This window comes from Pavona decussata, unplaced genomic scaffold, assembly GCF_977016875.1.
Source record: "Pavona decussata unplaced genomic scaffold, jaPavDecu1.1 SCAFFOLD_9, whole genome shotgun sequence".
NCBI lineage: Eukaryota > Metazoa > Cnidaria > Anthozoa > Scleractinia > Agariciidae > Pavona > Pavona decussata.
The window spans coordinates 3455939-3482767 of NW_028145432.1; the positions used below are offsets into that span (position 1 = coordinate 3455939).

Below are 26829 nucleotides of genomic sequence, written 5' to 3' on the forward strand. Positions count from 1 at the left end.
CGGTGGGGTCTTAGTTTTCGTAATAAGCTTTCGTAATTTCGAAAACTAAGATCCCATCTTATATTTCTTGTTTATCCATTTTATTGAAGATGAGTCGGGGATGAAAGAAACAGGGTTATTTTTCCTTCTTTTTTACTTTACTGCTACAAACTCACCAAATGTTCAGTTGCTTATTACACTTATTATGGTGAGCCAAGCGAACTGCGCCGAGATAGTTCATGCGTCCACTTGCATTTTCATTTATTATGCATCATGCATGTCAAAGTGGAGGGCAATTCACTTTTGTTCATGAAATACACACTGAACGGGGACATGTTGTTTGTTATTCAAAATGAATATGAATATATGAAACATATATTTATACTGCGGATGGAAGATTTAATGCGAGGATCTTACCTCTGTTAAATCTTTCATCCGCAGTTCAAATATATGTTTTATACATTCATTTTCATTTATTCATTCTTCACGGGTATATTACGAACTCACAATAGGACCAGCTCCCAGTTGGCTTGATAGCTCAGTTGGAAGAGCGCGTACTGCACCAGTGTCGCAGAGGTCATGGGTTCGAATCCCCTTCAAGACTGAATTTTTTCTTAACATATATTGCGTACTAACTGCGAGGATCTTTCTTCTTGTAAAACCTAAAAATCTCTCTAAAACATTTCTACACAAATAAAGCTGCCCTAAAATTTATAACTTTTTTAAAAAGTCCCGAAAACGCTTATTTCAAAGGCCTTAGCATTTGGCCGTCATTACAGTTCTTACTACTTTCTCACGGCGCATAAATTAATTGATAGTCAATTAAACTCCAAGGTCGGGACGGCTAACTTACACAGGATTCACTTAAATTAAATTTATTTTGCTCTGATTTTATTGGATGAAGTTAACATAACACAGTTGAATCCACGTCATTTGTACTCTTCACAATGCCTTTAGTTTTTTAGCATTTTTACTAAGATTTTCACAATCAGTGGGTTCCGGGACGGGAACACTTTTATTACAATCATAAACAGTTTGTTTTTTCGTCATTCATAGAGTCATCATTATTTTCGTCATTGCCATCACCATATCATCGTGATAATTTCGTTTTTTGTCTTGTTTTGTGTACAAAGTTAATGGTTTTCTTTTTCTTGTTTCGTTTGCTCGTCATTCATCAATCTCCGATCCTGAAGGACATTAACAGTACTATTTTTAAACCTGAAGAGAAATAAAGCTCCCCTATCAATAATTAATTACCTCTCCATATTTTCTGCTGGGCAAGTTTATCACCATTTATAAGAGTACAAGCTGCTTTTCTGCATTTCTAACAAAGCAGTGAAGTCCTGCATTTAGGGACCATAGTGTTGCCGGATTTTGTCGACAAGCATAGTCGTTTAAAGTCACGGTAAAGATCTGAACTAATTTGTCTTGCATAACAGGGAATTAGTTCGGCCATATCTGATTGGCTCCACCGTGAAAGTCATTTGAATGACCAACATTACTTTTGTCAACTAAGCTGCTTGATGCAGACGCCGACAAATACAGGCGAAAGTAACGTTTACAGCGATCTGCCACCCATTTTAAAAACACCCAAAAGCCCAGGTAAGAATAGCACTAAAAGGCGGTGCATTTATTTCAATACAGCTAACATACAAATGCTCTGAAGGGTCTACCGCGACATCCACTTAAGCGCCCGCAGATTCTCATTTCGCAATTTTGTCACCAGCCGTTCGCACGACGAATTCAATCCAGACTAGAAATGGATTCAAACTATCATAAAGAGCCATTTTTTAAGATCAAATTTTACGGGCAATGTTCAGATATTATTTCCACTAACGTTATCGGACATCCTGGTACAGAAACCTTTATTTCCAGGTTTAATATTAACGACAAGTAAACTCAGTAAATTGTTTATTACAGACGAAAAAACTTTTTCGTGTTTGGAGGACCGGTCTTTTCTTCAAAATAGAAGGGTTCGTGTATTCATTTCTCACTATTTGAACGACACGAAGAATCGTCAAATTTTGGAAGTAACATCATGAAAAGCTCAGTTTGACTTTTCAAATATAAACTAAATATGCATAAGCACAATACTGTTTTACTTTGCATGCAAATGAATCATAAGTATTAAAATACTAAGCATAATACTGCCTGAAACGCTTGTTATGTTCGAATCAATTCAGTCTCCTTTTATACAACATTGTGTACACATCATGACCTGATTTCAGAACTAAACAGCTACATTGCGGTTCGTGGATACTTTTTTCACACAATCGTGTCGCTAAAGGTCGAAAAATTTACATAACAGAAAACCATTTAAAAAGTTTCCCTCTCGGGGCCGCTTTTCATTGGCTTTTGTCTCCAAGGAAATTCGTCGTTGCATGTTTTCAATGCGATTTTATTTTAAATTATCGCCCCGAGTTCTTCAGAAAAGATTGGCTATACTCGAAATGTCACAATCGCGACAGGTTGTACTCGAAGGAAAAGATTATAATTAGTATTTCTTTACTTCATGTAGTTGTTTGATATCTTACCAGAACGAGGGGAAAAAGAGAGCAGAGAAATTTGTATAGGCTGCATGTATTAAACTTTTGTTTCAGTTTTAATGTATATTTTGTTTTTAAGATATTCGAATTCATTACCAAATCATCATGCCACATGTAAACACTTCTCTATTTTAAACATTTCTGTGTTTTTATTATTCGTTACATTTACTTTCACTGTCAGCTTGACGAGTTATTGTATACTGACCTATCTTGTTCACCAGTGAAGAGCAAAATTATTTTTAATTTTAGATGTGTTTAGCATATTCACTTGTGAAAATCTGTTTTATTTTGGCGACTGCAAAATACCCATAGCTGAGATAACTTTGTATTTAGTCAACCTGCCTCCAGTCACCTTGGCCTTTTGACTTTTCTATAAGAAAAAAAAAGGGAATATTTTACCTTTCGGATCTCCACTGCTGAAAATAAAATAACGATAACAAGTATACCCTTCGGCATATGATTAATAACATCCAGACTCCATCAGTTTGGACCGCAGACACCCTCCGGCTCTCGACTTCTTGCAGGTCCCGTCAATGATACTCGCTAAATATTATTTCCAGATAAGGGCTAGATTCTCATAAATACGAGCAAGACCCATGAAGGAAATAAGAGAATTAATGCTGGTTTCCAGTTGGTCTTTCTAACTCATTTTATATTGTCTGCATTCAATCATTTTTACTCCAACGTCACAATACTTTGTAATTGCTTCATTGTAGTTTAAACACCATTGATGTCATTGATTTTTCGGTTCAATTCAGCTACAGATATTCCAAAAACACTAACATTTTATGAGTCGAATTTTTTAGAATGTTTTTATTTTTATATTTTATTATTTTTTTATTTAAACTATATTTGAACACGACATTTGCTCTAAGAGCAACTAAGTGCTCATCGAGAGAGCTTACGTTGCATAAACTCACGGCAGAGACGGACTAATTTACAGGGCTAACACGAGTACAGGTTAAAAAAATAACTGAAGAAAGCTATAAAGCTCAAATAATTTTTAGAATGTTTAGGACGCTCTAAAAATCAACAGTTTGAAATTTCTTCCGTTCGCCCTTGTGTATCGCGTGCACTTTTCAAAATGTGGGTTTTACAGCTAGCTTTCAAGTTTCAAAGAAACCATTCGACGGCATAAAACTGATTTGTTTGGACAAAGAAGGCAGATTTTGAACCACTACAAGCCTGTGTTTGAAACAGCATATCTAGAATTAACGAGACCTCTGTTCCTAATGATTCGGTCAGACTTACAACATCGTCAGTCAGTGTAAAAAATATCTGAAACACGGCAAATATAAACTTTACCTGGCTTAATTATATATGTTCGTAAATTTGTCTTTGGAACTTTCATTTTCCCCCTGGTGAGGAAGGTCCGATTTGGGTACAATAACGAGAGAGGTGCTAAGGCCTTTCTTGGGGTTGAAATTTGCGAGTGGAAACTTTGTTGGGTTATATATTTTCTGAAGGACCTTCTTGGAATGAAATTCTTTAGAGGCTTTCCACGCAGAGGGGAATGGATTTCGTCGGGTTTCGTTCTGACCCTTTAGGCGTTTTTTGGGTTTAGTCCGGCCATTCGACTTTTGAGGGATCTAACAAAATCTCATTCGCAGCTCCCCATCAATAATCTACGTGAGTAACCCTCCCTTCTCTGAGAGTGTCATTTTAACTTCCAACGAGTTCAACACATGCAGCCGCCGGCTGAAGAGATAAATGAGAAAATGGAGATTGCGTCCGCTCACAGAGGCCTCCGAACAAACATCGCAGCATATTTTAGCACCACACACTGTTTTCATTTTCCGTTAGCTCGATCACTTTTTACTTCTAAATAAATGAAGTTCTCACAGGTATTCTTCCCAGTGGTAAAAGCCAAGACAAAACACGGAGGGATATTTCTAGAAACTGAAAAGAAAAGAAGGTTTAGTTAGATTATGAAATAATGATTACTACAATATAATGAGAATATTAGATAATAATAGTAATCATCATCATCATCTTAGGCCAGAGGTGGTGGCCCGATGTTCTGCAACTGACTTCCTGCCAAGCAGTATTTGAATAATAATAATAATAATAATAACAATAATAATAATAATAATAATAATAATAATAATAATAATAGTAATAATAATAATAATAATAATAATAATAATTTTAATAATAATAATAATAATAATAATAGTAATAATAATAATATATTTTTTTTAAATAATAATTCTTTATTAAAATATTCCGCACAAATTGCTATTTACAAGTTAAAAGTATATAAAAAAGAGCTATTAAAAAACCTATTCACAATTCATTTCGATTAAAAAGAAAGATAATATTTTCAAGCAATAATGTTTTTGTAAAGAAAACGAAAAAAAAATGTCATTACGTTTTTAAAAAAATTAAATTCGGCATTTTAAAATCAGTTCCACTTGATAAAAAGAAAAAAAAAAGAAAACAAAATAAGCATCTCTCTAATGGCCCCTTCTGCAGTTTCAATGTCAATGTCCGCGTTCTTGATGTCACGTTGAATTCTTCTTAATGTCCTAGAACCTCTAAGACAGACGAGTGCAGATCTTAACAGTGCGAATGAAATGCGGCATCTGATCCATGACATGGTTTTGGCATATTGCTCCCCTTTCTAATAATAATAATAATAATAATAATAATAATAATAATAATAATAATAATAATAATAATAATAATAATAATAATAATAACAACAACAACAACAACAACAACAACAACAACAACAACAACAATAATAATAATAATAATAATAATAATAATAATAGTTGTAATCACTTGGCTCAGGACACAGATCTCGTTTGAACACTTAAGATCGGTACATGCATGCGTCAGAGGTTCGCAAACGCCGTTTCGTAGCAAGATAGGGCAATCATTAGATTGTGAAATAAATGTCGCTAGTGCGGATATCTGAAATACGTGTCTATATGCTTTTATACTTAGGGCTTTTTATGGACACTGGTTTAGCCGTCATTAGTGTGATTCGATTATATGATCTTAAGATCTCTGCATAATGGCATTCTTTATTTTATAGAATTTTGAACTTTTATTATTAATTATATCTATTTCCTCTTCTTGTGAATGAATAGTGTTTCGATGAATTGATTGTATTTTTTGTAACAGCAAGTTGATTGTAAATAGGATTTTAATTGAGGTTTTGTAATAAAGATTTTATTATATTTATATTTAAAAAAAATAATAATAGTTATTATTATTATTATTATTATTATTATTATTATTATTATTATTATTATTATAACAATAACGATGGCATTCGAAAGTTTTTAACTGCATTTATAATCAGACTGATAATAACAATGTCTGATAATATGAAGAAATGAAGGAGAAGAAGACGAAGAAAAAAACAAAAGTCCTGTTTCTTGAAATAAGAACATTAAAAGAAACTGGCTTTATACAGTAGTTTGCGGTGAACTTGTAAGTCAAGGCTTTTCCTACCTTTTCAGTTTATGCAAAACTCGAAAACTTCTTACCCATGGCCTCTAAAAGCTATTTTGGGTACAAAAGAACAATTCCAAAATGTATAGAATCCTCGAAAACCGCGGACTTTTGACAAATATTGGTGGTGTTTACATTTGTACATGTTGTTTTCTGTCTCACTTGAAATAACTAAAAATAGATCTAAATCTTGCACTAATTAGAATAAATAGACCGGTCTCCTTGGATATTTGAGGAACCATTCGTTCGTTTGTATGAGTGCAAAGTAAGAGTCGCCTTAGGTGGTCGAAACCAATTTTATTGCTTTATTGTCTTCATTCAGCACAAGCCCAAAAACTGCACATCTGACAAAGTTACTTCTATTAAGCGTTTGTACACCCGAGGAACAGCAACGGCCAACTGCACACAAGTTCATGAAAGCATTGAGCACCGAAATATCCTTTCATGTAAATCATTAGGGAGGTGAGGTATGTCGATGAATGGCGAGTATGTGGTAGAATCATACGAGTAGACTTTAAAGCTGATTTACGAAGAATCTGTTTATTAGCGCAACTAAAAACTAGTCAAAGTGTTTTTCATTATTATCTGTGTATCTTCTATCGTACGCGGTTTATTCCACTGAGTACCGGTTTAATCACTTTGGGCCATAGGACGTGACTTCAGCCAACCTATTATCAAACCTATGGTATTAGCTCTTCATTCATTGCAGTGAGAAGCACTACAATTAAATCTGAATCAGCCTGAAAAATCAGGAGCACCATTGCACAAGAACAGTAATTTCGGTTCGGCGCAACTTTTGCCGACAATGGTCAACAAGCGACTTAAGTCACAAATATTTCTGCGCATTGATAATGATTTACAATTCCATCTCAGACTATATTTTTTTCAGTTTCTCTGATTATTTTACTCAAGTCTAGAAAGTGGATTTTCCTTAACTGCTAAGTAAAACCTTAGTAAGGTAAGTTTTAAAATGCAATTTTTATTCGATAAATTATCACCTCTTATTACTGAGGCGAAAGAACCGCACATGTAATGTTTGTTCCATACAAAAACTGACAAATTCTCTGTCCTTGACATAATAGGCAAGTTAAAAATTAGCATACTTGACAACTCAAATAAGTCACAGCTATTGTAAAAGTTTCCTACAGTTTTCAATGCCTTTATTTTGAAATTGGGCGTTTAAACTGGCCGGATTACAGGCGTGACGTACGTTACCCGGACATCTTCGGCTGTAGTTGTTCGGTATGCTGACACACTGTTTAGAAACTTCCTACCCAAAATTAACGACGTTGAATGCAAATAAATGAAAACTGAACTGAAAACTGAAAGATATTTTGGCACATACTAACCTGTATGTATGTATGTAGAGTGCCAGTGATATAAAAGATGAAAGAAAAAGAAACCTACATGAATTGTGTCTGGTGAAGTAGAGTGAGGGGCACTGACTAATGGATGGTATTATTAATGCAGGGTTTTTTTCGTCCTTCGTTGTCTTCAGGTCCTATCCTTTTATTCATGGTTTTGAATAGAAACCCATATATTGTTTTTGTATTATATTATCATTTCAGTTATTTGTGATGATGGTCATCCCCGACGTCTGCAGTTTCTCGTACTTTATTTCTTTGTTTTGACTGTCTAGTGTAATATCAAACGGGTCCGTGGATAATATCACTAAATAACTGTCAACAATGAGTAGCTGAAAACCACTTTTAGCCTGTTGCAGTCGAATTCCTTCCAAGTATTCACTGAGTTCGCCGTTGTCAAGGCACCAGTTTATGTGAAAGTCCACTTCTTTCTTCGCTCAAAGCCGCGTTAATTAAAATTTGTCTCTGTAAACAAACGTTTATTACATTCCTTAGCAAAAGTGAAAAGACGAAACTTACGCACAACTGAACCTTGCGGCCTATGATCTAGAAGAAGAAAAACCGGTGACTATATTTTGGACGGATTATCCGAAACGCGTGAATTATTTCATTAATGATGCCTAAGCTAAGAGGTATCTTGGACCATTAGCTTTTTACTGACATCATATCACACAATGTCACCAGACTCGTTTTGCTAATTCTGTAGTTGAAGGCGGTAAAAGTTAACTGGGCGTGATCGGAGGCGAGTCTCCCCGCGGGGAGGAGGTCTACCCTTGTAACGTATCAGAATTTTATTGACCAAACTGAAATTTTTTGTTGCTTTAAATTTTGTTTCAACGTAACCAGTGAAAGAGAGAAATTAAGTTTTTCTTGCTTGCTTCGCTGTTGATACATTAGAAACACAAACAAAAACTCTTATTTTCACTAGTTGCTAGCTAGAGCGGCTACAGTGTACTAGTTTCGATCCCGAAGAGAAAAACCTCTCATACTGTAAATCGTTAAAAAGAAAGATATCCCACATCCTACATGGTCTCAATTTCCTCGTGTTTTTTCGCTTGAAATTTGTAATCCTAGTGGAAGTTTAAAACCCGTTGTTGCGCCGCTAAATAGATCACCAGGATCAGCGCTGACATTGTTTTCCGTGTTTACCAAACACTGTCGGTGCCGATTACATCTGTCCAATCAAAATGAGCCTTTGAATAGAACGAACAGGTCACGTGAACAAAACAAGTCCTCCCTCAGACCCTCTCGTTCTCTGTTTTCCGAAGGTGCAGTTTTCTATTTCTTTCACGTGAATTCAGTTGCTTCAAAAATACCCAGAGGCACAGATGCGGTGTTAAACAAGAAGCAAAAAGTCTTTTGTCGACCCTCTGTGAAACAAATTTGTCTTCTGTTATATTAGGGCCTGAAAATGGCTGAAGATCATTCACTTGCTGTGGTGATCTGTGCGCTCGACAAGTTATAGAATCGGTTGCTACGCTCCTTAGTAATTTTGACACATAGTGTTAGAAGAATTTTCATGAAACGGAGCCACATTAGTTTGCCGTGAAATATTAACTCGGCCCCTGAATTTATTATTCAGTCGTTGAACATGTCGGCACAATCTGACACTGCTACTTTCAACAGAAGGTCTTCGACACCATCCAGAAGAGCTTGGGAGGAAACAGACGGAAAACCACAGACAAGCGCTTCGCAAAGCGACCTAAACAAAAATGTAAAAGATAATAAAAAGCCAGGATCTCCGAAAAGAACGGTTAGTGAAGGACAAAAGACAGTAACAAGCATGGAAAGCAACGGATCGACCGAAGTTCGACTTCGTTCAGTGGAAGTTGGTGTTGAAGAAAATGCCAACATTAGAACGAGCAAGAATGAAATTACTCCGAAGGATAATGCGACCAACGGGTTTCCTGATGTTAACGTTAAAAATGGAAAACAGTCCGAAGGAAAAGATCCCGAAGCTTTGAAGGGTGACAATATATGCGAGGATTCTTGTTGTGGTGATTGGACTTTATTTACGCGGGTTTTCAAGTCAAAGAGATTCGAGTCAGAAAAGCTCGAGGGCTTGTATCAACGTTACGTATTTCGCTTGAACCAAAAGTTTATGAGCTGGCTCATTGGACTGCTGCTTATTTTAACTTTTATTCTCATAGTGTTACAGTTCGCTGTGGAAAAACAGAGAGTCAATGCTGAAGGTATTACATTGTGTATCTTCGCCGTTGCTTATATCTTACTGGCTATAATTGTTAACAGAAGTGGTTCATCTCAGAACCATTTGAATTGGGTGTCTTACATTTTGTTGGCCATCTCTTGTGGATTTGTGCTTGCTTCAGTGGTATGTCCACCTTCAGAGACCGCGGACCCAAACGATCTTAAAAGCCTTTATTCGCCGTCGGATGGCGTATGGCTAACAACTTTTTTCGTTTACATGACTTATACCATGTTACCTGTTAGAATGAGAATTGCTGTCTTCGGAGGCTGTCTTCTTCCTGCCATACACCTCATATCTAGCGCGGCCATGAATAACAGGGATGCAAATCTTACAAGACTGGTAAGCATGTTTTTTTTTTTTTTTTTTTAGTTTTACCTTTTCACTGTGTAATGATTTTTGCAATATCCTTCTAGTGGCTTCCCTTCACTTACAGCGTAAATAATTTATGGCTTGTATTTACAATGTGAGGAAAATGTGATGCTGGAGCTTGTTGGAAGTGTATTTTAGAAGAGTTTACTTAAGCGTAAAGTTGGCTGAAATAAAACGAATACGCACCCAAATCTCGCGTTCCAATTTGTTGCAACCTTAATGCGAATTTTTCTTATGAGTCTTCAGAAACTACTCGAAAACAGCGTGAAGTGGATTCCGATTTCTAGCATTTCGCATTTTCAAATGCAGGTGAAATTATACTGACACATATTCAACCACAATGAACAGCTGGTTAAAATCGGAAAGAACTCTTCACCGTGTTTCCTGTTGATCCTAAATTCCGAATCAGATGAAAGTTAGACTGACTTGCCAGCGAGTAACTATATAAAGGTAGTTCGTAAAGTTTTACATTACATTTTGTTATTATTATAATTGAATATTGGCTAGGGCTTAAGATGTTATATTTCAACGGTTGTCATGTTTCCCACATTCTCATTGGTGCAGGGCTGTTGTGGTGATAGGCATACCAAATCTGTGGCAATTTGTACCGTGGATAAGAAGCAATTCAATTATATGCTGTATTGAAGATTTGTTCTGTCTAAATTCAGGAAGAATCTTTTATTTTTGATAACCCAAAAAAATTTCAGGCTTGAAGGGCATCTTTATAACAGTATTATGTGGCTTGTTTTGTCCTGTGCACAGTTTCATTGCAGAACTTTTTATAAGGGCCAAAAAAGCTGGGCAGTCCTGTTACAAACATGTACAACCTATTGCAATGTGACTTGAAAATATTTTTTCATATATAATGTATAAACTTTGACTTCAAATTATACAATAATACCACCTCCCAACCATTTTGCCCCCTTCAAAGCCCTCCAGAGAGAGTCAAAAACTTACAACATTGTCTTCACTGTACACAAATGTTCATTTATTGAAAATGCTTCTGAATCTCCAGATGATAATTCATAATACATGCTATCTTGTTCTGGTGGATCTGTAAACTAAACAAAATGGTTGATTGAATGCTGGGTTACAAGCTTTAGTGGTAACATAGTGGTTGTGACTTGATTGTGGGATTAACATTGCTTGTGATGTTTTGGGTGACACAAACACAAACACAAATGACAAAATGTTTCCTAAAAGCATCAGCTACTGAGCAATGAAATTATCACTGGGCCATTTGACAAAGTAGCCAGCGAAAAGTTTCGTAATTTTTGACAACCAAACTAAGTTGAATTTCCAGACAAACAGGAACAACACAGCCTAATCTGAGATGACAAACGAGCAAGTCTTCTCTCGAGACACAGTAGATGCACAATAAACCTGAGTTTTGCAAGCATTTGTATTCAGATGTTTTGACAAAAGGTGTCCAAGAAAAAGCATAAAAGCCTACACAACAATGCCAAAAGGTAGTCTGGGAAATACCCAATAAATTTCAGTAAAAGCTCGGAATCCATATTGCCTTATGGATTCTGAGCTTTATTGAAATTTATTGGGTATTTCCCAGACTACCTTGGCATTCTCGCATACACTTGTACGCTTTTTTTGGACAACCTTTGTCAAAACAGCTGTATTTCCTGGTCATTGGAATCAACGCTATATGATCGAGCATCTATTAGTTCAGTCACATTGCGTTACATTATGGGCAGACATTCGCTCTTCTTCTGGGTTTTAACCGAAATGAAGTATTTACAATCACCCCATGTGGTGTGTTTGAATTTTATATGAGCTCCAGTTGTTGTACATGTGACATATTTTCGAGGCTGTGTCTCTGTTAGACAGTACATGTTATTTAAAAATTATTCGGACTGTTGTTGAAGACTTTAAATCAAAATTTGGTACTACTAAATTTTGACGATCCAGTGTGATGCTTTTAGCAACCACAAAGTGCCAGTAAACATATTCAGCATGATTCCACATGAGTCAAATTTATTTGTAATGGTCCATGATCATTAAAGATTACATGTATTCTAAGATGAGCATAATACAAGAATTTGAAATGTTCAAAGTTCTTATTTCCCCACAAAATATTCGGAGACAAATCCTTAGAGCAAACTGGCATGGTACTGATCAGAGCTCCTTCTCAGGCGATCAAACGTTTGACATTGCCACCAAAACATACTGTACATTTGCAAAATACAATGAATTATGCAGTTCCAATATTGAAATACTGCTGAAATGAGCCCACATTCTTGAAGCCACCAAAGAAAGTAAAAATTACTATCAAACCAATTCTGTTGACATTCTCTTTGCTAGTTGTGTGCATATTACCTTTGGGTACCTACATTCAAATGGTTTTAACCTCATCAATTCCAAACAGTGCCGTTTCATGAGGTCATAAAATATCCAATAAAGTGTCTTTGAAAAATCTTACAGAGTAAGTTGTTGTTGCAAAAAATCAACAGCTCTGGGCATTCCATGAATCTTAATTGAAGTAAAACAACAGTTATTGAAGCAAAGTATACACAGATGGATAAGACAAAGAACAATAATATTGATCTTTGCAACAAATTTGAAAAATGTAGGCTAAATTTTTTGAAATCACTTGGTGGTGCGGCAGAATGTTCGGCTCACGACTGTGCTTCTTTAACTCATTAACTAACTTGATTTACTAGAAGTTCACTCTGACACTCAATCCATAATAAACAACCCCATGTGCAGTACAAATTAATCGACAAATTACAGAATTGAAAAAAAAAAAAAAAACAATCCTCTTTTGGTCTAGAATTCTTAGAATTTCTAATTCCTAATGAAATATACTAGTTGTGAATTAAAGGAGTAAGGTCATGTGGTGAGACTGGGCATTTTGTCAAAATTTATTGTCATTCACTCTACCTGATAAGAGACAGAATACTCAAGCAGTCAGCATGATCCAGTGTTCCAGGTAAGAGAGGGGTCTCAGGTCAAAAACCCAAGAAGCCTGGCTTGCTGACCTGACAAAATGAATGGCAAACTTAAGAAGATTTAGAGAGAACCAGAGCTATTGACCCCTCAAAATTCTTCATTGACTCTCTGATTTTGAAAGTTATCTGGAACACTGTGATCACAAACAAAACCTACTTGGGGTGAACATGGCACTTGTTACTTTTTAGTTTGTGGATTGATTTGAACGACATCACCAGATATTTGTGCTTTTTTCCCCCTCCTTAACAGAAAACATTAGTTACACTTAAGTTCTATTTTAGGTTTCAAACTGACAATGACAATGAGTGGGGTTTTTCATTCAACAGCTTCTGGGAAATCTGTTCATCTTCATATGTGCCAACATCACAGGAGTTTTCACAAAGTATCCAACAGAGATTTCTCAACGCAGAGCTTTTCTAGAAACTAGGAGATGCATAGAGTCACGGTTAACCATAATGAAAGAAAATCAGAATCAGGTAAATGATTTTTTTATATTACTAATGAACAGGTATTAATTTCACATAATAGGTTTGTACACATGGCCAAATATTGAGCAGTTTTAACCAACATCAGCAAAATCTCTATGACAGTGCCTATTACAAGCGGCACTGTCAGGGTTATTTTGCTGTATTTTGTTCAAAACTACTCAATTTTTTGACAAAAATCCTTTTTTCTAGCATAAAATTGTTGAGAATGATTTATTATTCAGTAAGTGACACAGGCCTACTCCAAAAAAAATCTGAGTGCTCCTTTCAGGAGTCGAACCTAAGATCTTCCGATTACTAGTTCGGATGCTCTACCACTGAGCTACAGGAGACTCGTGGGAGCTAAGGCCATTAAACTAGGTTCATGGGACAAACATCCTGCGTCCTGTCATGTGTGGCATATGCACAATGGAATAAATGTGATGGAATATTATAAGCCTGGTGAATAAATGAGAATGATGTATTATTCGGTAAGTGACACAGGCATACTCGGAAAAAAATCCAAGTGCTCCTATCAGGAGTCGAATCTAAGATCTTCTGATTACTAGTTCGGATGCTCTACCAGGAGACTTGTGGGAGCTAAGGCCATTAAATTTAACTAGGTTCACAAATTGTTGTAAGAATGCCGGGAAGAAAATATTAAGTATTTTTTCTGAGGAACAACAAGCTATAATCAGTTTTTAGCAGCTTCTTTGCAATACACAGGAAGAACCAATTTTCTCAAGTTACAATCCATTTGCATCCCACCTAAATCACAGCCAACATTGTTTATTCTAGTTCGTGTGCACTAGTGGGGTTATTGTGAATAAAACTGAACCATTATTTCAATGTCCACATCCATGCAAATTGATATGTTTTTGGCAATTCAAAGTGACACAAAACAAAGGCTTAGATTGCTGTTTCCATACAATTCACACATTATCTAATATCTTCGATTTCTGGATTTCTCCAACACTTCAGAAAAGTACTAAGATTGAATGAGATTGAGAAGTAATCAAAATCAATAAAGAACACTATTTTTTAGCCAAAAACATCATAATTACAGTGAGAATTTGAGTAATTTTTCTTATTTTAAAAATGGATTTTCCATTTTCTGAAAAAAAAAAAAAAACAAAAACAAAAAAAACTGCCTGTCAAAAATTGATTGCCATGGTGACATCAAAGTCAATGAACACAAACCAACCGCATCAAAGTTTTCTCAGATAAATTTCTGAAAAAGTTGTGACAGGCATTCCATGGCATTTGCTCAAATATGAAAAAAGTTGTTCAGGTTCAAAGTTGTAGTAGAATCACCCCCTGGTCTATATAGGGTAAAGCAACTAATAGGCTGATTAAAAATACTATTTTATGTGGCTAAAAAAATTTAAAGAAAAATAAACTGAATGAGAATGATATATTATTCGAACACAGGCATACTCGGAAAAAGGAAATCTGCGTGTTCCTATCGGAAGTCAAACCTAAAACCTTCCAATTACTAGTTTGGATGCTATTCTACTGAGCTACAGGAAACTAATGAATAGGAGCTAACTAAAGGCCATTCAACTAGGTTCATAGGACAAACAGCCTGCATACTGCTAGGATTGGAATGTCAATATGTGGGATATGCTCAATGGAAATAATGTGATGGAATATTTTAGGCCTGGTGAATACAGTACTGTGCAAAAGTAATGAGAGCGAAATTCGTCGAAATTCGTCCTTTGTTCTCACGAATTTTCAAGGAAATTTCGAACGATATTTCGTGATCTTTCTTCGAAAGTTCTTCGAAAATTGGAAGAATTTTCAAAGAAATGTTGCGTGGAAATCGAAAATTCGGAAAAGGTAACGAAACTTCGATGAAACGAAGTTTCGAACGAGCAAAATAGCGAAGAATTTTTGCATAAGCAAGAGGAAACATCGAGGAATTTTCGAAGAAATTAAAGGAACATGGAAATTTCGTAACGTACATACAGTAAGATAAACATTACACTGTATCACCCGAAGCCTACACGGTGACATTCATGAACTGTATTCATTTTCATTTTACCGGGTATATTTCTTTTGCTCTAAAATAGGAAAGTTTTTTTGGGACATACATACATGTAGAGATAAACTTCACATTGGCTAAAGACATCATTTTAGTTGAATGTGATTTAATCTGACAAAAGATCGTGACTTTCAAATCGGGCATCTTTGTCGATTCAAATACCACAAAACATGAATAATTATGTAAAGGTATTGAATTTGGGTTCAAAACCAGGATGCACATAATGGGGATGTGGGGCACTTAATCTGGTAGATATTATTAAAAAGGATTCAAACTAAGTGCTGAAGCACTGTTCCTTCCGCCACGTGCAATGACACAAGAAAGCAAGCGTGAAGCGAACGGCTGACTGTGCATTGTCAATTTTACCGCCTGCAACGGCGAATTTATCCAGATGACTGTCTATTTCTGTTCTGGGTAAATGTTTTCTCATATTAAAGTTTCCCAAACACTTTGGTAAGATGTGGAATCCTCCTCAGATTAACCGGAATAAAACAAACTGCGTGACATTTTGTTTACATTAATGTGAGCGATGGTATGGTGCCCAGACTTCTCTCTTGAACTACGGTTGTCATGATTACGTATCCATCTATTGTTTTTGAGATGAAACCTCGAGTGAATTGAATATATTACTGTTTAAAGTGTCATTTTAAGAGAATCGTTTGCCGAAAATTTGATACCTTTCTCTCGAAAAATCGAATTCCTCTTCAAAAATTCGAGACTGACCTTCCAAAATTTCAAAATGCCGTTCAAAAATTCGTTTGAACTTTCGAGTTGTATTTCGCCGACAAGGCCGTAATTTCGAGCGTGTCAAAACAATAGCGGCTTCGAAAATTTGGGGAAGATTCGTTCAAGTTTCGTGTCCTTCGAAATTTCCCTATTTTTCGCTACTTTTCGCCGAATTTCAACAAAATTTGAAATTCGCTCTCATTACTTTTGCACAGTACTGTAAATGAGAATGATGTGTTATTCAGTGATGACACAGGCAGTAACCTGAACATTTTGAACTAATTAAGTCATCTTCAGGGCAAAGGGCCATCCACTTCATGCATATTTTGTATGCTTTAGGTGATTCTAACGGGAAGAGTTATGCTACGTACGAATGAATTTGTTTGTTCAGACTGGGGTTCCATTGTTGGATCATTAGGCCTTCAATGTTTTGGGTGTCAAATTAACAACCAGAAGTTGATTGTTCTCGTTTTATTCCTCTTATGCCTTGTTGTGCTGTTGGCCTATTGTGTCTCCAAGAAGAAATTTCTCTTGCTTAAGAATGGGGGTTTCATGTATATTCCTGTTATCGTTTCCAGTCTTAAGTACACATACTTTTAGCATGAGTTGTGCGTCAGGGAATTATTGGTAACATACACACTGGCAGACAATCTGCAATTGCAGATAAGCGAGATGCCTAGTTTAGACTATGTTCGAAGCTTGGAAGAGGTTTTGTGCAAAAATTTGCAGTCGAGTCTTCAATGAGTGTAAGCAATCTTTTGTAGATATTGACTGTTCAAATCGTAAGTTGGAATAAAATCATGCAATTTTAGCTCTGAAATTCTCTGATGATAGTTGTTACTAGGTACTCGAGTAACAGACAACATTCCCTACAGAACATTTTCACCAGCATGGTTATTTTTGTCTTGTGTGCAGGCATGTTTCAAGGTCTTTGGTAGGTTGTTTTTTAATAATTAAAAAATGTGCAAGCCTTTAAGGGGCCTTTGGGGTACCCTCCTTCCTTCCTTCCTTCCCTCCCCTCATCCTTACTTGCTTACCTGCTTAGGAGCACCACTGTTAGGCTTGCCAGTTGATATATCATGAGTAGTAATCAGCAACCCTTAGGAAAAATTTGTTTAATCTTAAGCCCTGTCCTTGATTTCTTTTGATTTCAGGAACGTCTGTTGCTTTCTGTTTTACCAAGATATGTTGCCATGGAAATGAAAGCTGACATAGAGAGTGGCAGAACAGAAACATTGCAGTTTCACAAAATTTACATACAGCGGCATGAGAATGTCAGGTTTGTATGAACACTTATGGGTTCTCCAGTGGGTTTATTCCAGAAATTAAGCATACTTTTCGTATCCTTATTTTTGGAAAATCAATGAATGTCTTGTTGTTTAAATTTGTTTCTCTTTTGAATTTTATAATCCAGACTGATTTTCACTTGTTCCATTTTATGGAAATGAACTTGGGACAAAGGGAATTATTGAAAACTTTTGAACCAAAAACAACTTTCAACCAAAAGTTACACATTATGCATTTGCATATTTTGTTGGTTGAAACTTGGCTTTCTCAGTCATATCGGAGTTTATAGGTAAAGAGTCTTTCAAACACCAAACATCATTAGACAATTCTTTTGTCAGTTAGAATATTACCTGAATATAGGTAGATGGCTGTACAGTTTACAAGTGTTCCACAATTATGCTAAAGAGAAAAATTCTTATCATCTGCTTTCTCAAGAGAAAGAAGAAAAAACTCACATTGCTCATTGCAATAAATTTAACTGCCCATCTCCTTTACATATTTAGTAAGTATTGGATCACAGAGTCTGGCAGAGAGTTTGTGGGATGTTAGTGCACATGTCAAGCAAGCTTCAAATTATTAAAATAAATATTGATTATAATGAGAGGAATTGGCAGGAAGTTTCAGCCTCAAATGATTAATGCAAACTTGTCTGTTTACTTTCGTTTCAGTATTTTGTTTGCTGACATAGAAGGATTCACTATGCTCTCATCCCAGTGCACAGCACAGAAGTTGGTTCAATATCTCAATGAATTGTTTGCCAAATTTGATACGCTTGCTGTGGTATGTTCTCCCAATTTTTCTTTTAACAATTCAGTGGAACCCTGTTAATATGACCACATTGGTCTGTGAAAATGTGGTCGCAATAACAAGGTGGTTGGATTAACAAAGTTATAAAACCAAGGAAATGACTGGAATTTCATTTTGCTTGGAGCACAAAAAAGTGGTCGTAATAACGAGTTGGGTCGCATTTACGAGGCGGTCGTAAGGCAGGGTTGCACTGTATAAAACAGGTTTAAAAATGAATCAAATAGGTCTATAAACTGTTGGAATAGTCAAATACTAGTAAACAACAAGAAAATGGTCTCCTGAATCAGGTGAAATTTGGTATTTTCCATCGCTAGTTATTGAATGCTGTTCTTTATTGTAGATAGTACTCACAAGTTAATAAATATATCAGCAGTGTCGAAGTGGTTTGTCTAAATAACATACAATATTAATACAATATCTTGTAGGCTGCGTAATAATTTCATCCTTTACTGTAGCTAATTGTTTTCTTTTTTCATTGGCTCTGTTTGAGTTGAAATTTCTTGTCTGTCCTATTTTAGGAAAACCACTGTTTACGTATCAAGATCTTGGGTGACTGTTACTACTGTGTGTCTGGTTTACCAGAGGCGCGTCCTGACCATGCTCACTGTTGCATCGAGATGGGTCTAGAAATGATTGATGCTATTGCGTAAGTCACGTTCATTAATCTTTCAGTCTTGTAGCGTACTTGTTTGCAACTAACATGAGAGGTGTACAATATGAGACTTGTAACTCCTTTCTCCCCATCTACCCCTTCCCCCAGCAATTCATTCATAATGTTTGAGTTATTAGATGTCTTGAATCCTAACCTGTCAGCTGTCAGCTGCTGTTTTCTCTCTTTTCTTTCTTCTTTCTTTTGTTTAACCATAATACCCAAATAAAAATTCTCTCTCTGCATTTCTTCTTTTCTCTCTGATCACAGTGTGGCCTTGCAATTAAATTGCTGCAGTTATTTGGACAGAAAACTTCAAATAATCTGTTGAGACTGGTTATAGCCGTAAAGAAACTTAGGTAAATTAGGAAACTTAAGGAAACCCCCCTCCCCCCCTCCAAAAAAAAGAGGGTGGAGCAAAAGGGCTCACCATGACTGAATTTGTAAAATTTAAGGCCTCTGCATGAACACACGAGTTCCCACAATATTTGATTATTGCCAGTTTAGTGATCACCTTTCCATACCTACATGGATATGTGGATGCTAAGTTTTGTTCAGTTATTGTTTTGATTTAGAGAAATCATTATAATTTTTTTGTGCAGGACCCTCTTTAAATCATTACATTATTTTAGTAGATTGGAACCTGGTTAATTGTTATTATTGTGAAGTCCGTGTAAATCGAGTACAAGGAAGATCTTTTTATAATAAAAATATATTATATCTATTTCTTTTCATCACCCAACTACGATCTAATTATAGGTGGAGTTTTGTAGTGATTTTTTTTAAATATTTAATGAATTATAAGTTGTACAAGGAAAATAATCCTTACTTTGAGTTGTCAGTGTTGTTGGAAATGGTTTTTTTGTGATGTCGTCAATGATATAGTGCCTTACATAATCGAATACTTGATTTGTTTGATTTACTACAGGAGTGTCCGTGAAGCTACAGGTGTTAACCTGAACATGAGAGTTGGAGTACACATGGGCAAAGTTCACAGTGGTGTGTTGGGATTAGTCAAGTGGCAGTATGATGTGTGGTCTGATGACGTGACAACAGCTAACCACATGGAATCAGGAGGACTTCCAGGGTAAGTTAGCATATAAAGCTCCACCTGTCTTTGTCCTGCTTTCTCATTTCTTAGCTTTTCAGTCTGTAAATTGAACTGGAAATATATGGATCTTAAAACAAATTCTAAGAGGTCAGCAATCTGTGTAGGTGTTAGAGTCATGCGGTCAGTAAGGCATGGATCAATCTCTAGTTTCCATAGTGTAACTTGAATGACACCTTCAGTTGGAATGTTTCTGAATAGTGAAATCTTCTATGCCCAAATGTTTGTTGGTGACATTTTGAGTTACATTTTGTGAAAACAGGCGCAGTGTCTTTTAATATTAGAACTAACAGAAAGGTGACGAGAAAAAAACTTTAAGGAAACATAATTTGTTTGTTGATATAGACAACCAATCCTGAAGAGTTCTGTTTCTTAACCTCCTACCAGGCGTGTACACATAACAACCTCTGTACTGAACTGTTTAAATGGTGATTATGAAGTTGAAGAAGGAGGTGGGCAGGAGCGAGATGCATATCTCAAACAGTACAACATTGACTCATACCTAGTAGTCGCAGAGCACCCAAGGGTAAGCAGAAGGATTTTAATTTTGTTGTGACCAAGTTGCACACTGGGCATCAACATTATTTTCTTTTCCAGCACCCAGCTGTTAACTGAATAATATAGTTATTTAATACTCTGTGTTGCCTGCTGACATTTTACTCTTTAGCCTGATGTAACTAGTTAATGTGCTTTGGTAATGTGTAGAAAATAAATAAGGTTATAATCTTGTTGTTTAAATTTGTTTCCATTTTGATTTTTAATTTCTTTTGTCTCATGTTTAATGAAATGAATTAGCATAATGTAAAACAAAGGAAAGACAAAGAAAATAAGAATCAAGTTAAAATTAAATTTACACTCCAGCTTCTCTTGTCACTAAAACATTCAATGTTGATCACCTGTATTAATGTAAAAATTGGTTGAGGTCTCATTTGCACACATTTCTTTCTTTTTTTTTTTTTGGCATGTGGTGAATGATGACTGTGTATTGTTTGGAACTTACAGACGGTGAGGAAAAGGATAATTTATATTTATATTAAATATTTGCTATTGTTTTATAAACCAATCAATATGACCTCTACCCATTTTGTTCAAAGAGCAGAATTGAAGTTGGCTTTTGATTAACAGCCAATGTTTGGGAAATGAACCTCTGCTCATCCCTGGAAAACTATTCTCTTTTTGGGGAGGAAAACCAGACCCCAGTGAGTGGTGGAAATCAGGCCTAAATTACATTTTGGATTTTTCTTTGTTATTGTAATAGCAGAAAATGGTTTGGTTGCAAGACTCTTGATTAAATGCAGTGTCAAACCTGGCCAATAAAACTAGTTGGATATAAGTGCTGTAACAGAAAGCAGTTTTCTCATGATTTAACATAACATACCCTTTCCCCTTAATTTAGTATCAAAACAATAAGTATCGTGGCGGCTTAAAACTCTGTTGTACAGCGTAAGCTAAATTTGCTATTTCTTTCTCAACATGTATTTCTTCAATCCATTTGGAATATCCTCTATTTGAACAGAAGGTGAGAGGGTAGGCTTATGATGCGTATGGTAAAACTTAATACTCAGTTCCATTTCATCATCATAAATTGCATCATTAAAGTTTTTTTTCACTGTCCCAATCGTGGCAGTGCTGCCTCCTCTAGAAAGGCTTTTTGGCCTTCTGTTGTTGTGATAATCTGCAAGGATTTGGACCAATCACAATCTCGCTACTCTTTATACACATGGAAGGTTCTCTAGAAACAAGAGTGATTGTTAAGGCTTCAAAAATTGAGTGAGAGTAAATGGTTTAGGCAAGGGTCAGGCAACTGGAGGTGGACTCAAATACCTCAATAATTGTTATACCTTTTAACAATATTATTATTAGGTAACACTCTTACCCCTCTAAAGAATGGTTTTCCTGGCCTTACATTGATTAATTGTACATAGAATTTTGCATATTTGTCATCTTGTTGTGTGAATCAATATATTGATGAACTCAAGTCCACTTGATTTTTGGGTAGTCAAACCTGTTACCTCCAGCAGTTCATAGAGTCCAATCTGACCCAGTGGTTGGTTATAAACTTCTTATTATTCTTGAAAGGTGAATCATCTCACAAATGTTATTGCAACAATTTTCAGCCAAGTGATACAATTGTTAAAGAGACAAAACAGGAAGACCAAGATAAGAAAATGCAAGCAAGGTTAGTATATGGTTCTATTTAGCTTTGTCTCATTCATTTATTTTTATTTGAATCCTGCATAATATCTGCTATCAGCACTGGGCTTTAGAGGAAAATACACTGGGTATAAATTAATGAATTTAATTGATTCAATGATTGATCAGTCGAGATAATCTCAAACTGATTATTTCCAATGATTGAATATACAGCACTGCCTTGTATGGTATTCTGTACCAAGCAGAAAGAGATTTATCTGCAGGAACATATAGTGTCATGCTTCTTCATTCAGTTGCACGAGCTTTCAGTGCACTTCATTTCATTTCATGGTCTCTTATTGCGTTCAACGAAGTGGAATGCATACTATTTGGGTCTGGATGCCATGCGATTTCAGGGTTTGGGTGCCATCTTGGTAAGGTTGGATCAAATTGCCTCAATCTTGTACAGTAACCGCTCGTGGCATGGTAATTAATGCATGCTTAGCAGTGAAAATATTGCAGGCTCAGGGCTCGAACGCACTTTACTAATCGTTGAATATTACTAGTTAAAATACCTGTTAACGTAAACTTTTTTAGACAGGCCTGCCAAGACTAGCACTAGCTAACTGCAGGCCAGTCCAATTAAGAAAATAATGATTGTTGTTGTTGTTGTCCTGCGGAATGTAACACAACCACAATAGCTCTAACTGTATGTGCAAAAATTCTTACAAGATGACTTGAGATTGTGCTATTGAGGGGAACTCTGCTTCAGTGAAAGGTTTTTCTTTTGCCTAATTTTTAAAGGTGTTTTTTCAACCCATTCTTTTGTGTGCATCTGGTAAAATAATGTTGTGTCTCTAGTGTCAATAATTCTAGTCTGTTTATATTGTGGTTAACAGGTTGGGGATTACAGCATCAAACCAGCAAGATCCAGATGATGAAGTCAATGAATTTCTGGGGAGCTCCATTGAGGCCCGCAGCATTGACAAGTTAGTTATAATTAAAATCTTCTGATAAATATAACTTGGCTCCCTTTGTGGAATCCTCGGAAATTGAAGACATTTTTTAAAACTAAACTAATGCCATTTAGGTGTAGGTAATTCTTTTTCTATTGTTGTGCATGATGTAGAGAATGCTTAGTAGGTGAAGTATGGTGTTATGGGTTATGGTTTGGATCCTCCAGTCCTTTGGAAATCCCAGTTTGACTTCATACTTACCATTAAAAAATTAGAGCACTGGAACTGCATGCTCCATGTGGTTAATGATAAATGATTGGCATGTCATTTAAATATTATTTTACTAAAAAAAAAAAAAAAAAAAAAAAAAAAAATAATAATAATAATAATAATAATAATCAGTGGAGTGGTAATAATAAATAATTATTATGGAAGTGTATTCAACTATCCCCAAGCAAGTTTACAGGCTCTCTGCCCAAATTATCAGAAACCAATTAAAGTGCACCTAACAGTAGATCTTTTTATTCGACGAAATAAATCTACTTTCTTTCTAAAGTGTTCCAGCGAAAAAATTTTTTGATTTGGTTGAATCCTCGATTTTTGGTGCTTCAGCGAAGGTTTGAAAATCGCGCCATTTTTGTTGCGCGGCCGTGTTTTGGGGGGAATGGATCGAGCTGCTGTGACGTCACGCCAGGGACGCAGGATCTTTCGCTTTCCAGTCTTTCTACTCATGTTTTGCAATTACATCAGTGATTACATGACCTAACCTTCCCGATGTGTTGTTGGAGGCTGTGGTAACGTACCAAATCTAGAAAAGGGGATAGGTCTCCATTTACCACCATATTATGGTGACGATCGTACCGTTGCCTTGAAGAGACGGAAACGATGGGTGGATTTTGCAAAACTCAAGCGAGCGAAGTGGGAACCGACGGAATATTCTCACATTTGCTCGGCTCATTTTGAGAAGGACTGTTTCACAAGACAGTTCCACAATTTACTTGGCCAAGTAAAACCATTCTGGCCACATTTAATAACAGATGAGATGGGATTCACTGTCTGGCCAAAAATTCATGCCGTTGGAGCCCCAGTCGATGTGCCTCAGTCTGACCGAAACAATAGGAAGGTGAGAAAATCTTCGATTCTTTGTATATTATCCAATGTTGTGAAACCAATTTCTTTCCTTTATTCGATCCTTTCGTCTTACTTTCGTTTCTATAGGTCTTAAAACACTTGTAGTGTTTAGAAAAAGATGTATTGCTGATGCACTGTATATAAAAAGACGTTTTTAAGCTTCAAAACATTCAGAGGAAATGTCGCTGCGGGCGAATTTTTCGAAAGCGCTTAAAGACTTCACAAATTTGAAAAATTATTTTGACTTCAATTCGCTTGGCAGAATAAAAAGAAAGCATCCAGCAATTAACTAAATTGTTCTAGTATACAGATCAAACAGTGTTAGCGAAATAGAATCGGAATTATAAAAGAAATCGCCGAGCGCGCTGTTTGTATACGCGCCTCGCTGAGGCAAAATTAATTCACAACAAACAGAATTATCACACTCGAAAATTCATATCTCTGCGAATTCGTGTTCAAATGGTTTCATTTTGGTCTCTTTCGAAAGCTTAAGACATGTACTGGATAGAAAAAGGAATATTCCTGATGCGATGTATAAAAGAAAGCTGCTTTTAACCTTGTAAACACGAGAGGAAATGACACAACGGGTGAATTTTTCGAAAGCGCTCAAGACTTCGTAACTTTGAAGTATTACTTTGACTTCAATTTCTTTCGCCGAGTAAAAAGAAATCACCCAGTAAATAACTTCACTGTTCTAGTATACAGATCAAACAGTCTTAGCGAAGTAGAATCGAAATTGTAAAAGAAATCGCAGAGCGCGCTGTTTGTGTCCGTCCCTCGCGAACGCAAAATTAATTCACAACAAACAGAACTATCACACTCGAGAATTCATATCTGCGAATTCGTGTCCAAATGGTTCATTTTGATCTCTTTCGAAAGCTTAACAATTGTAGTATTTAGAGACGGATGTATTGCTGGTGCGCAGTATAAAGTGTTTTGTATCTGGCTGTCTATTCCGGGTCGGCACGCGGCTCATCCGTATTAAAACAGGTCTTGTTCGAGGTCGCTGGTTTGCGCTTACTGAAGCTTCTTGTCGATAATGGTCCATTTCGATTTCGGAGATGTAAATCATTTTGGAGTCATCCGAATCTTCTAAATCCTCCTCGATCTCGTCAGACTCCTCGGGCTCTTTGGACTCTTCTGATAACCGTAAAGAAGAAGACAAACACATTCTGAAACGGACTATGTGGAGTAAATCGCAAAGAAATAAACCGACAAATAGACGCATTCGATATCGTGTGGTCCCTGGGGTGACGTCACAACCATCCTCGTCCCAGGCTTCCTAAAACGCGGTGGTGCAACAACACAGTCCCAACTTCAAAAGCGCATAGAAAATCGAGGATTCAACCAATTCAAAAATTTTTTTCGCTGGAACAGTTTAGAAAGAAAGTACATTTATTTCGCCGAATAAAAAGATCTGCTGTTAGGTGCACTTTAATGCAAGTTATTCAAGAGACCAGCTGATTTTTTCAAGTGAATCTCAATAAGCTGTAGAGTTAAACTTGGGTATGAAACAACTCCAGCTGCTTGTCAGGGTAGGGATTGAGGTATGTCATCCTATTCGCTGTCCTGCTCGCTGCCCTTGCTTACCCTTAACTCCATGTATTCACCATGTTGTAATAAGTGTGTTCTCAATTTGGCTGTTTTGTCATAAAAAGCCACTAGTCCACTTTTTGAATGGAACCTGTTTGCATGCAGCTTTACTAGTTCATGAAAATTACCAAAATTAGCACTCCCCCATTATCTCAAGGGCCATTTACATGACGGCAAAAAATGATACGGACCTGGTAAAAAGTGGTACGGTACCCATAGGTACTATGGACCCAAAACAGCACGGCTATTCCTTGACAAAAATTATGGGTTTCGTACCACTTTTTGATGGGTCCACACCATTTTTTGGTTGTTGTGTAAACTGCCCTTTAGTAAGTGCATAAGATAAAGGGCCATACAGAAGGTCTTTGTGCAGATTAAGTGTGCTTTTTTTCTAATGTAGGTTGCGGAAGGACTATGTGCGACCTCTACTACTCACTTTTAAGGATCCAGCTAAAGAAGAGCTTGTATGTATTCAAATAGTTCAGACATAATTAGTTCACATAACTTTTGATAATGCTTTTAGAACATCAGTATGGGTGATGATCTTTTATTGACACTTCCAACTGATAAGGAACGTTGCAGAGTTGCAAATTGTATTGTAGAAGTGTAATTCACTTAGTGGACATAGATCAGTCAACATACACCAAATATGCCGACATTGAATTATAAACTGAAAAGGTGTAAATTATGTTTTTTTATCAAGATGAAGTCTGTCAACGTTCTGTTGTATTCTTGGTTGCAGCAACATGTAGCTCAAAAAATAACATCTTTTATTCCCCAAATTTAAGTTGAACATGTCAAAATAATACCAGTAGTTTGTTAAAACAGGAGATAACCTTTACTGTTGGGCTTTGCAGTGATTAGGGGTCATACAGACTGAGTACACTTTTCCATTCACTTTTTAATTCCTTTTTTCCATTTCAGTATTCCCAGGAAAAAGATAGAATGTTCAAGTCTTACACAGCATGTATTTTTCTCCTATTTATCTTCATATATGTTATTCAAATCACCACTCTCCCAAGGTATGTAAATCAT

The 26829-nt window shown here is 36.2% G+C and overlaps 1 protein-coding gene across 1 annotated transcript in view; it reads left to right on the plus strand.

The window, feature by feature from the left end:
- The first annotated feature begins 8912 nt into the window (after positions 1-8912).
- Positions 8913-26829, plus strand: part of LOC146488606 (adenylate cyclase type 5-like) — a 30976-nt gene continuing 13059 nt past the window's right edge. Inside the window, 11 exon segments of the mRNA XM_085118848.1 lie at positions 8913-9902; positions 13223-13372; positions 17285-17409; positions 18086-18197; positions 18743-18870; positions 19802-19960; positions 20369-20507; positions 22099-22160; positions 23014-23103; positions 26195-26258; positions 26719-26816. Of these exon segments, the coding sequence (XP_084974974.1) occupies positions 8946-9902; positions 13223-13372; positions 17285-17409; positions 18086-18197; positions 18743-18870; positions 19802-19960; positions 20369-20507; positions 22099-22160; positions 23014-23103; positions 26195-26258; positions 26719-26816 (2084 nt within the window). The 5' untranslated portion in view covers positions 8913-8945.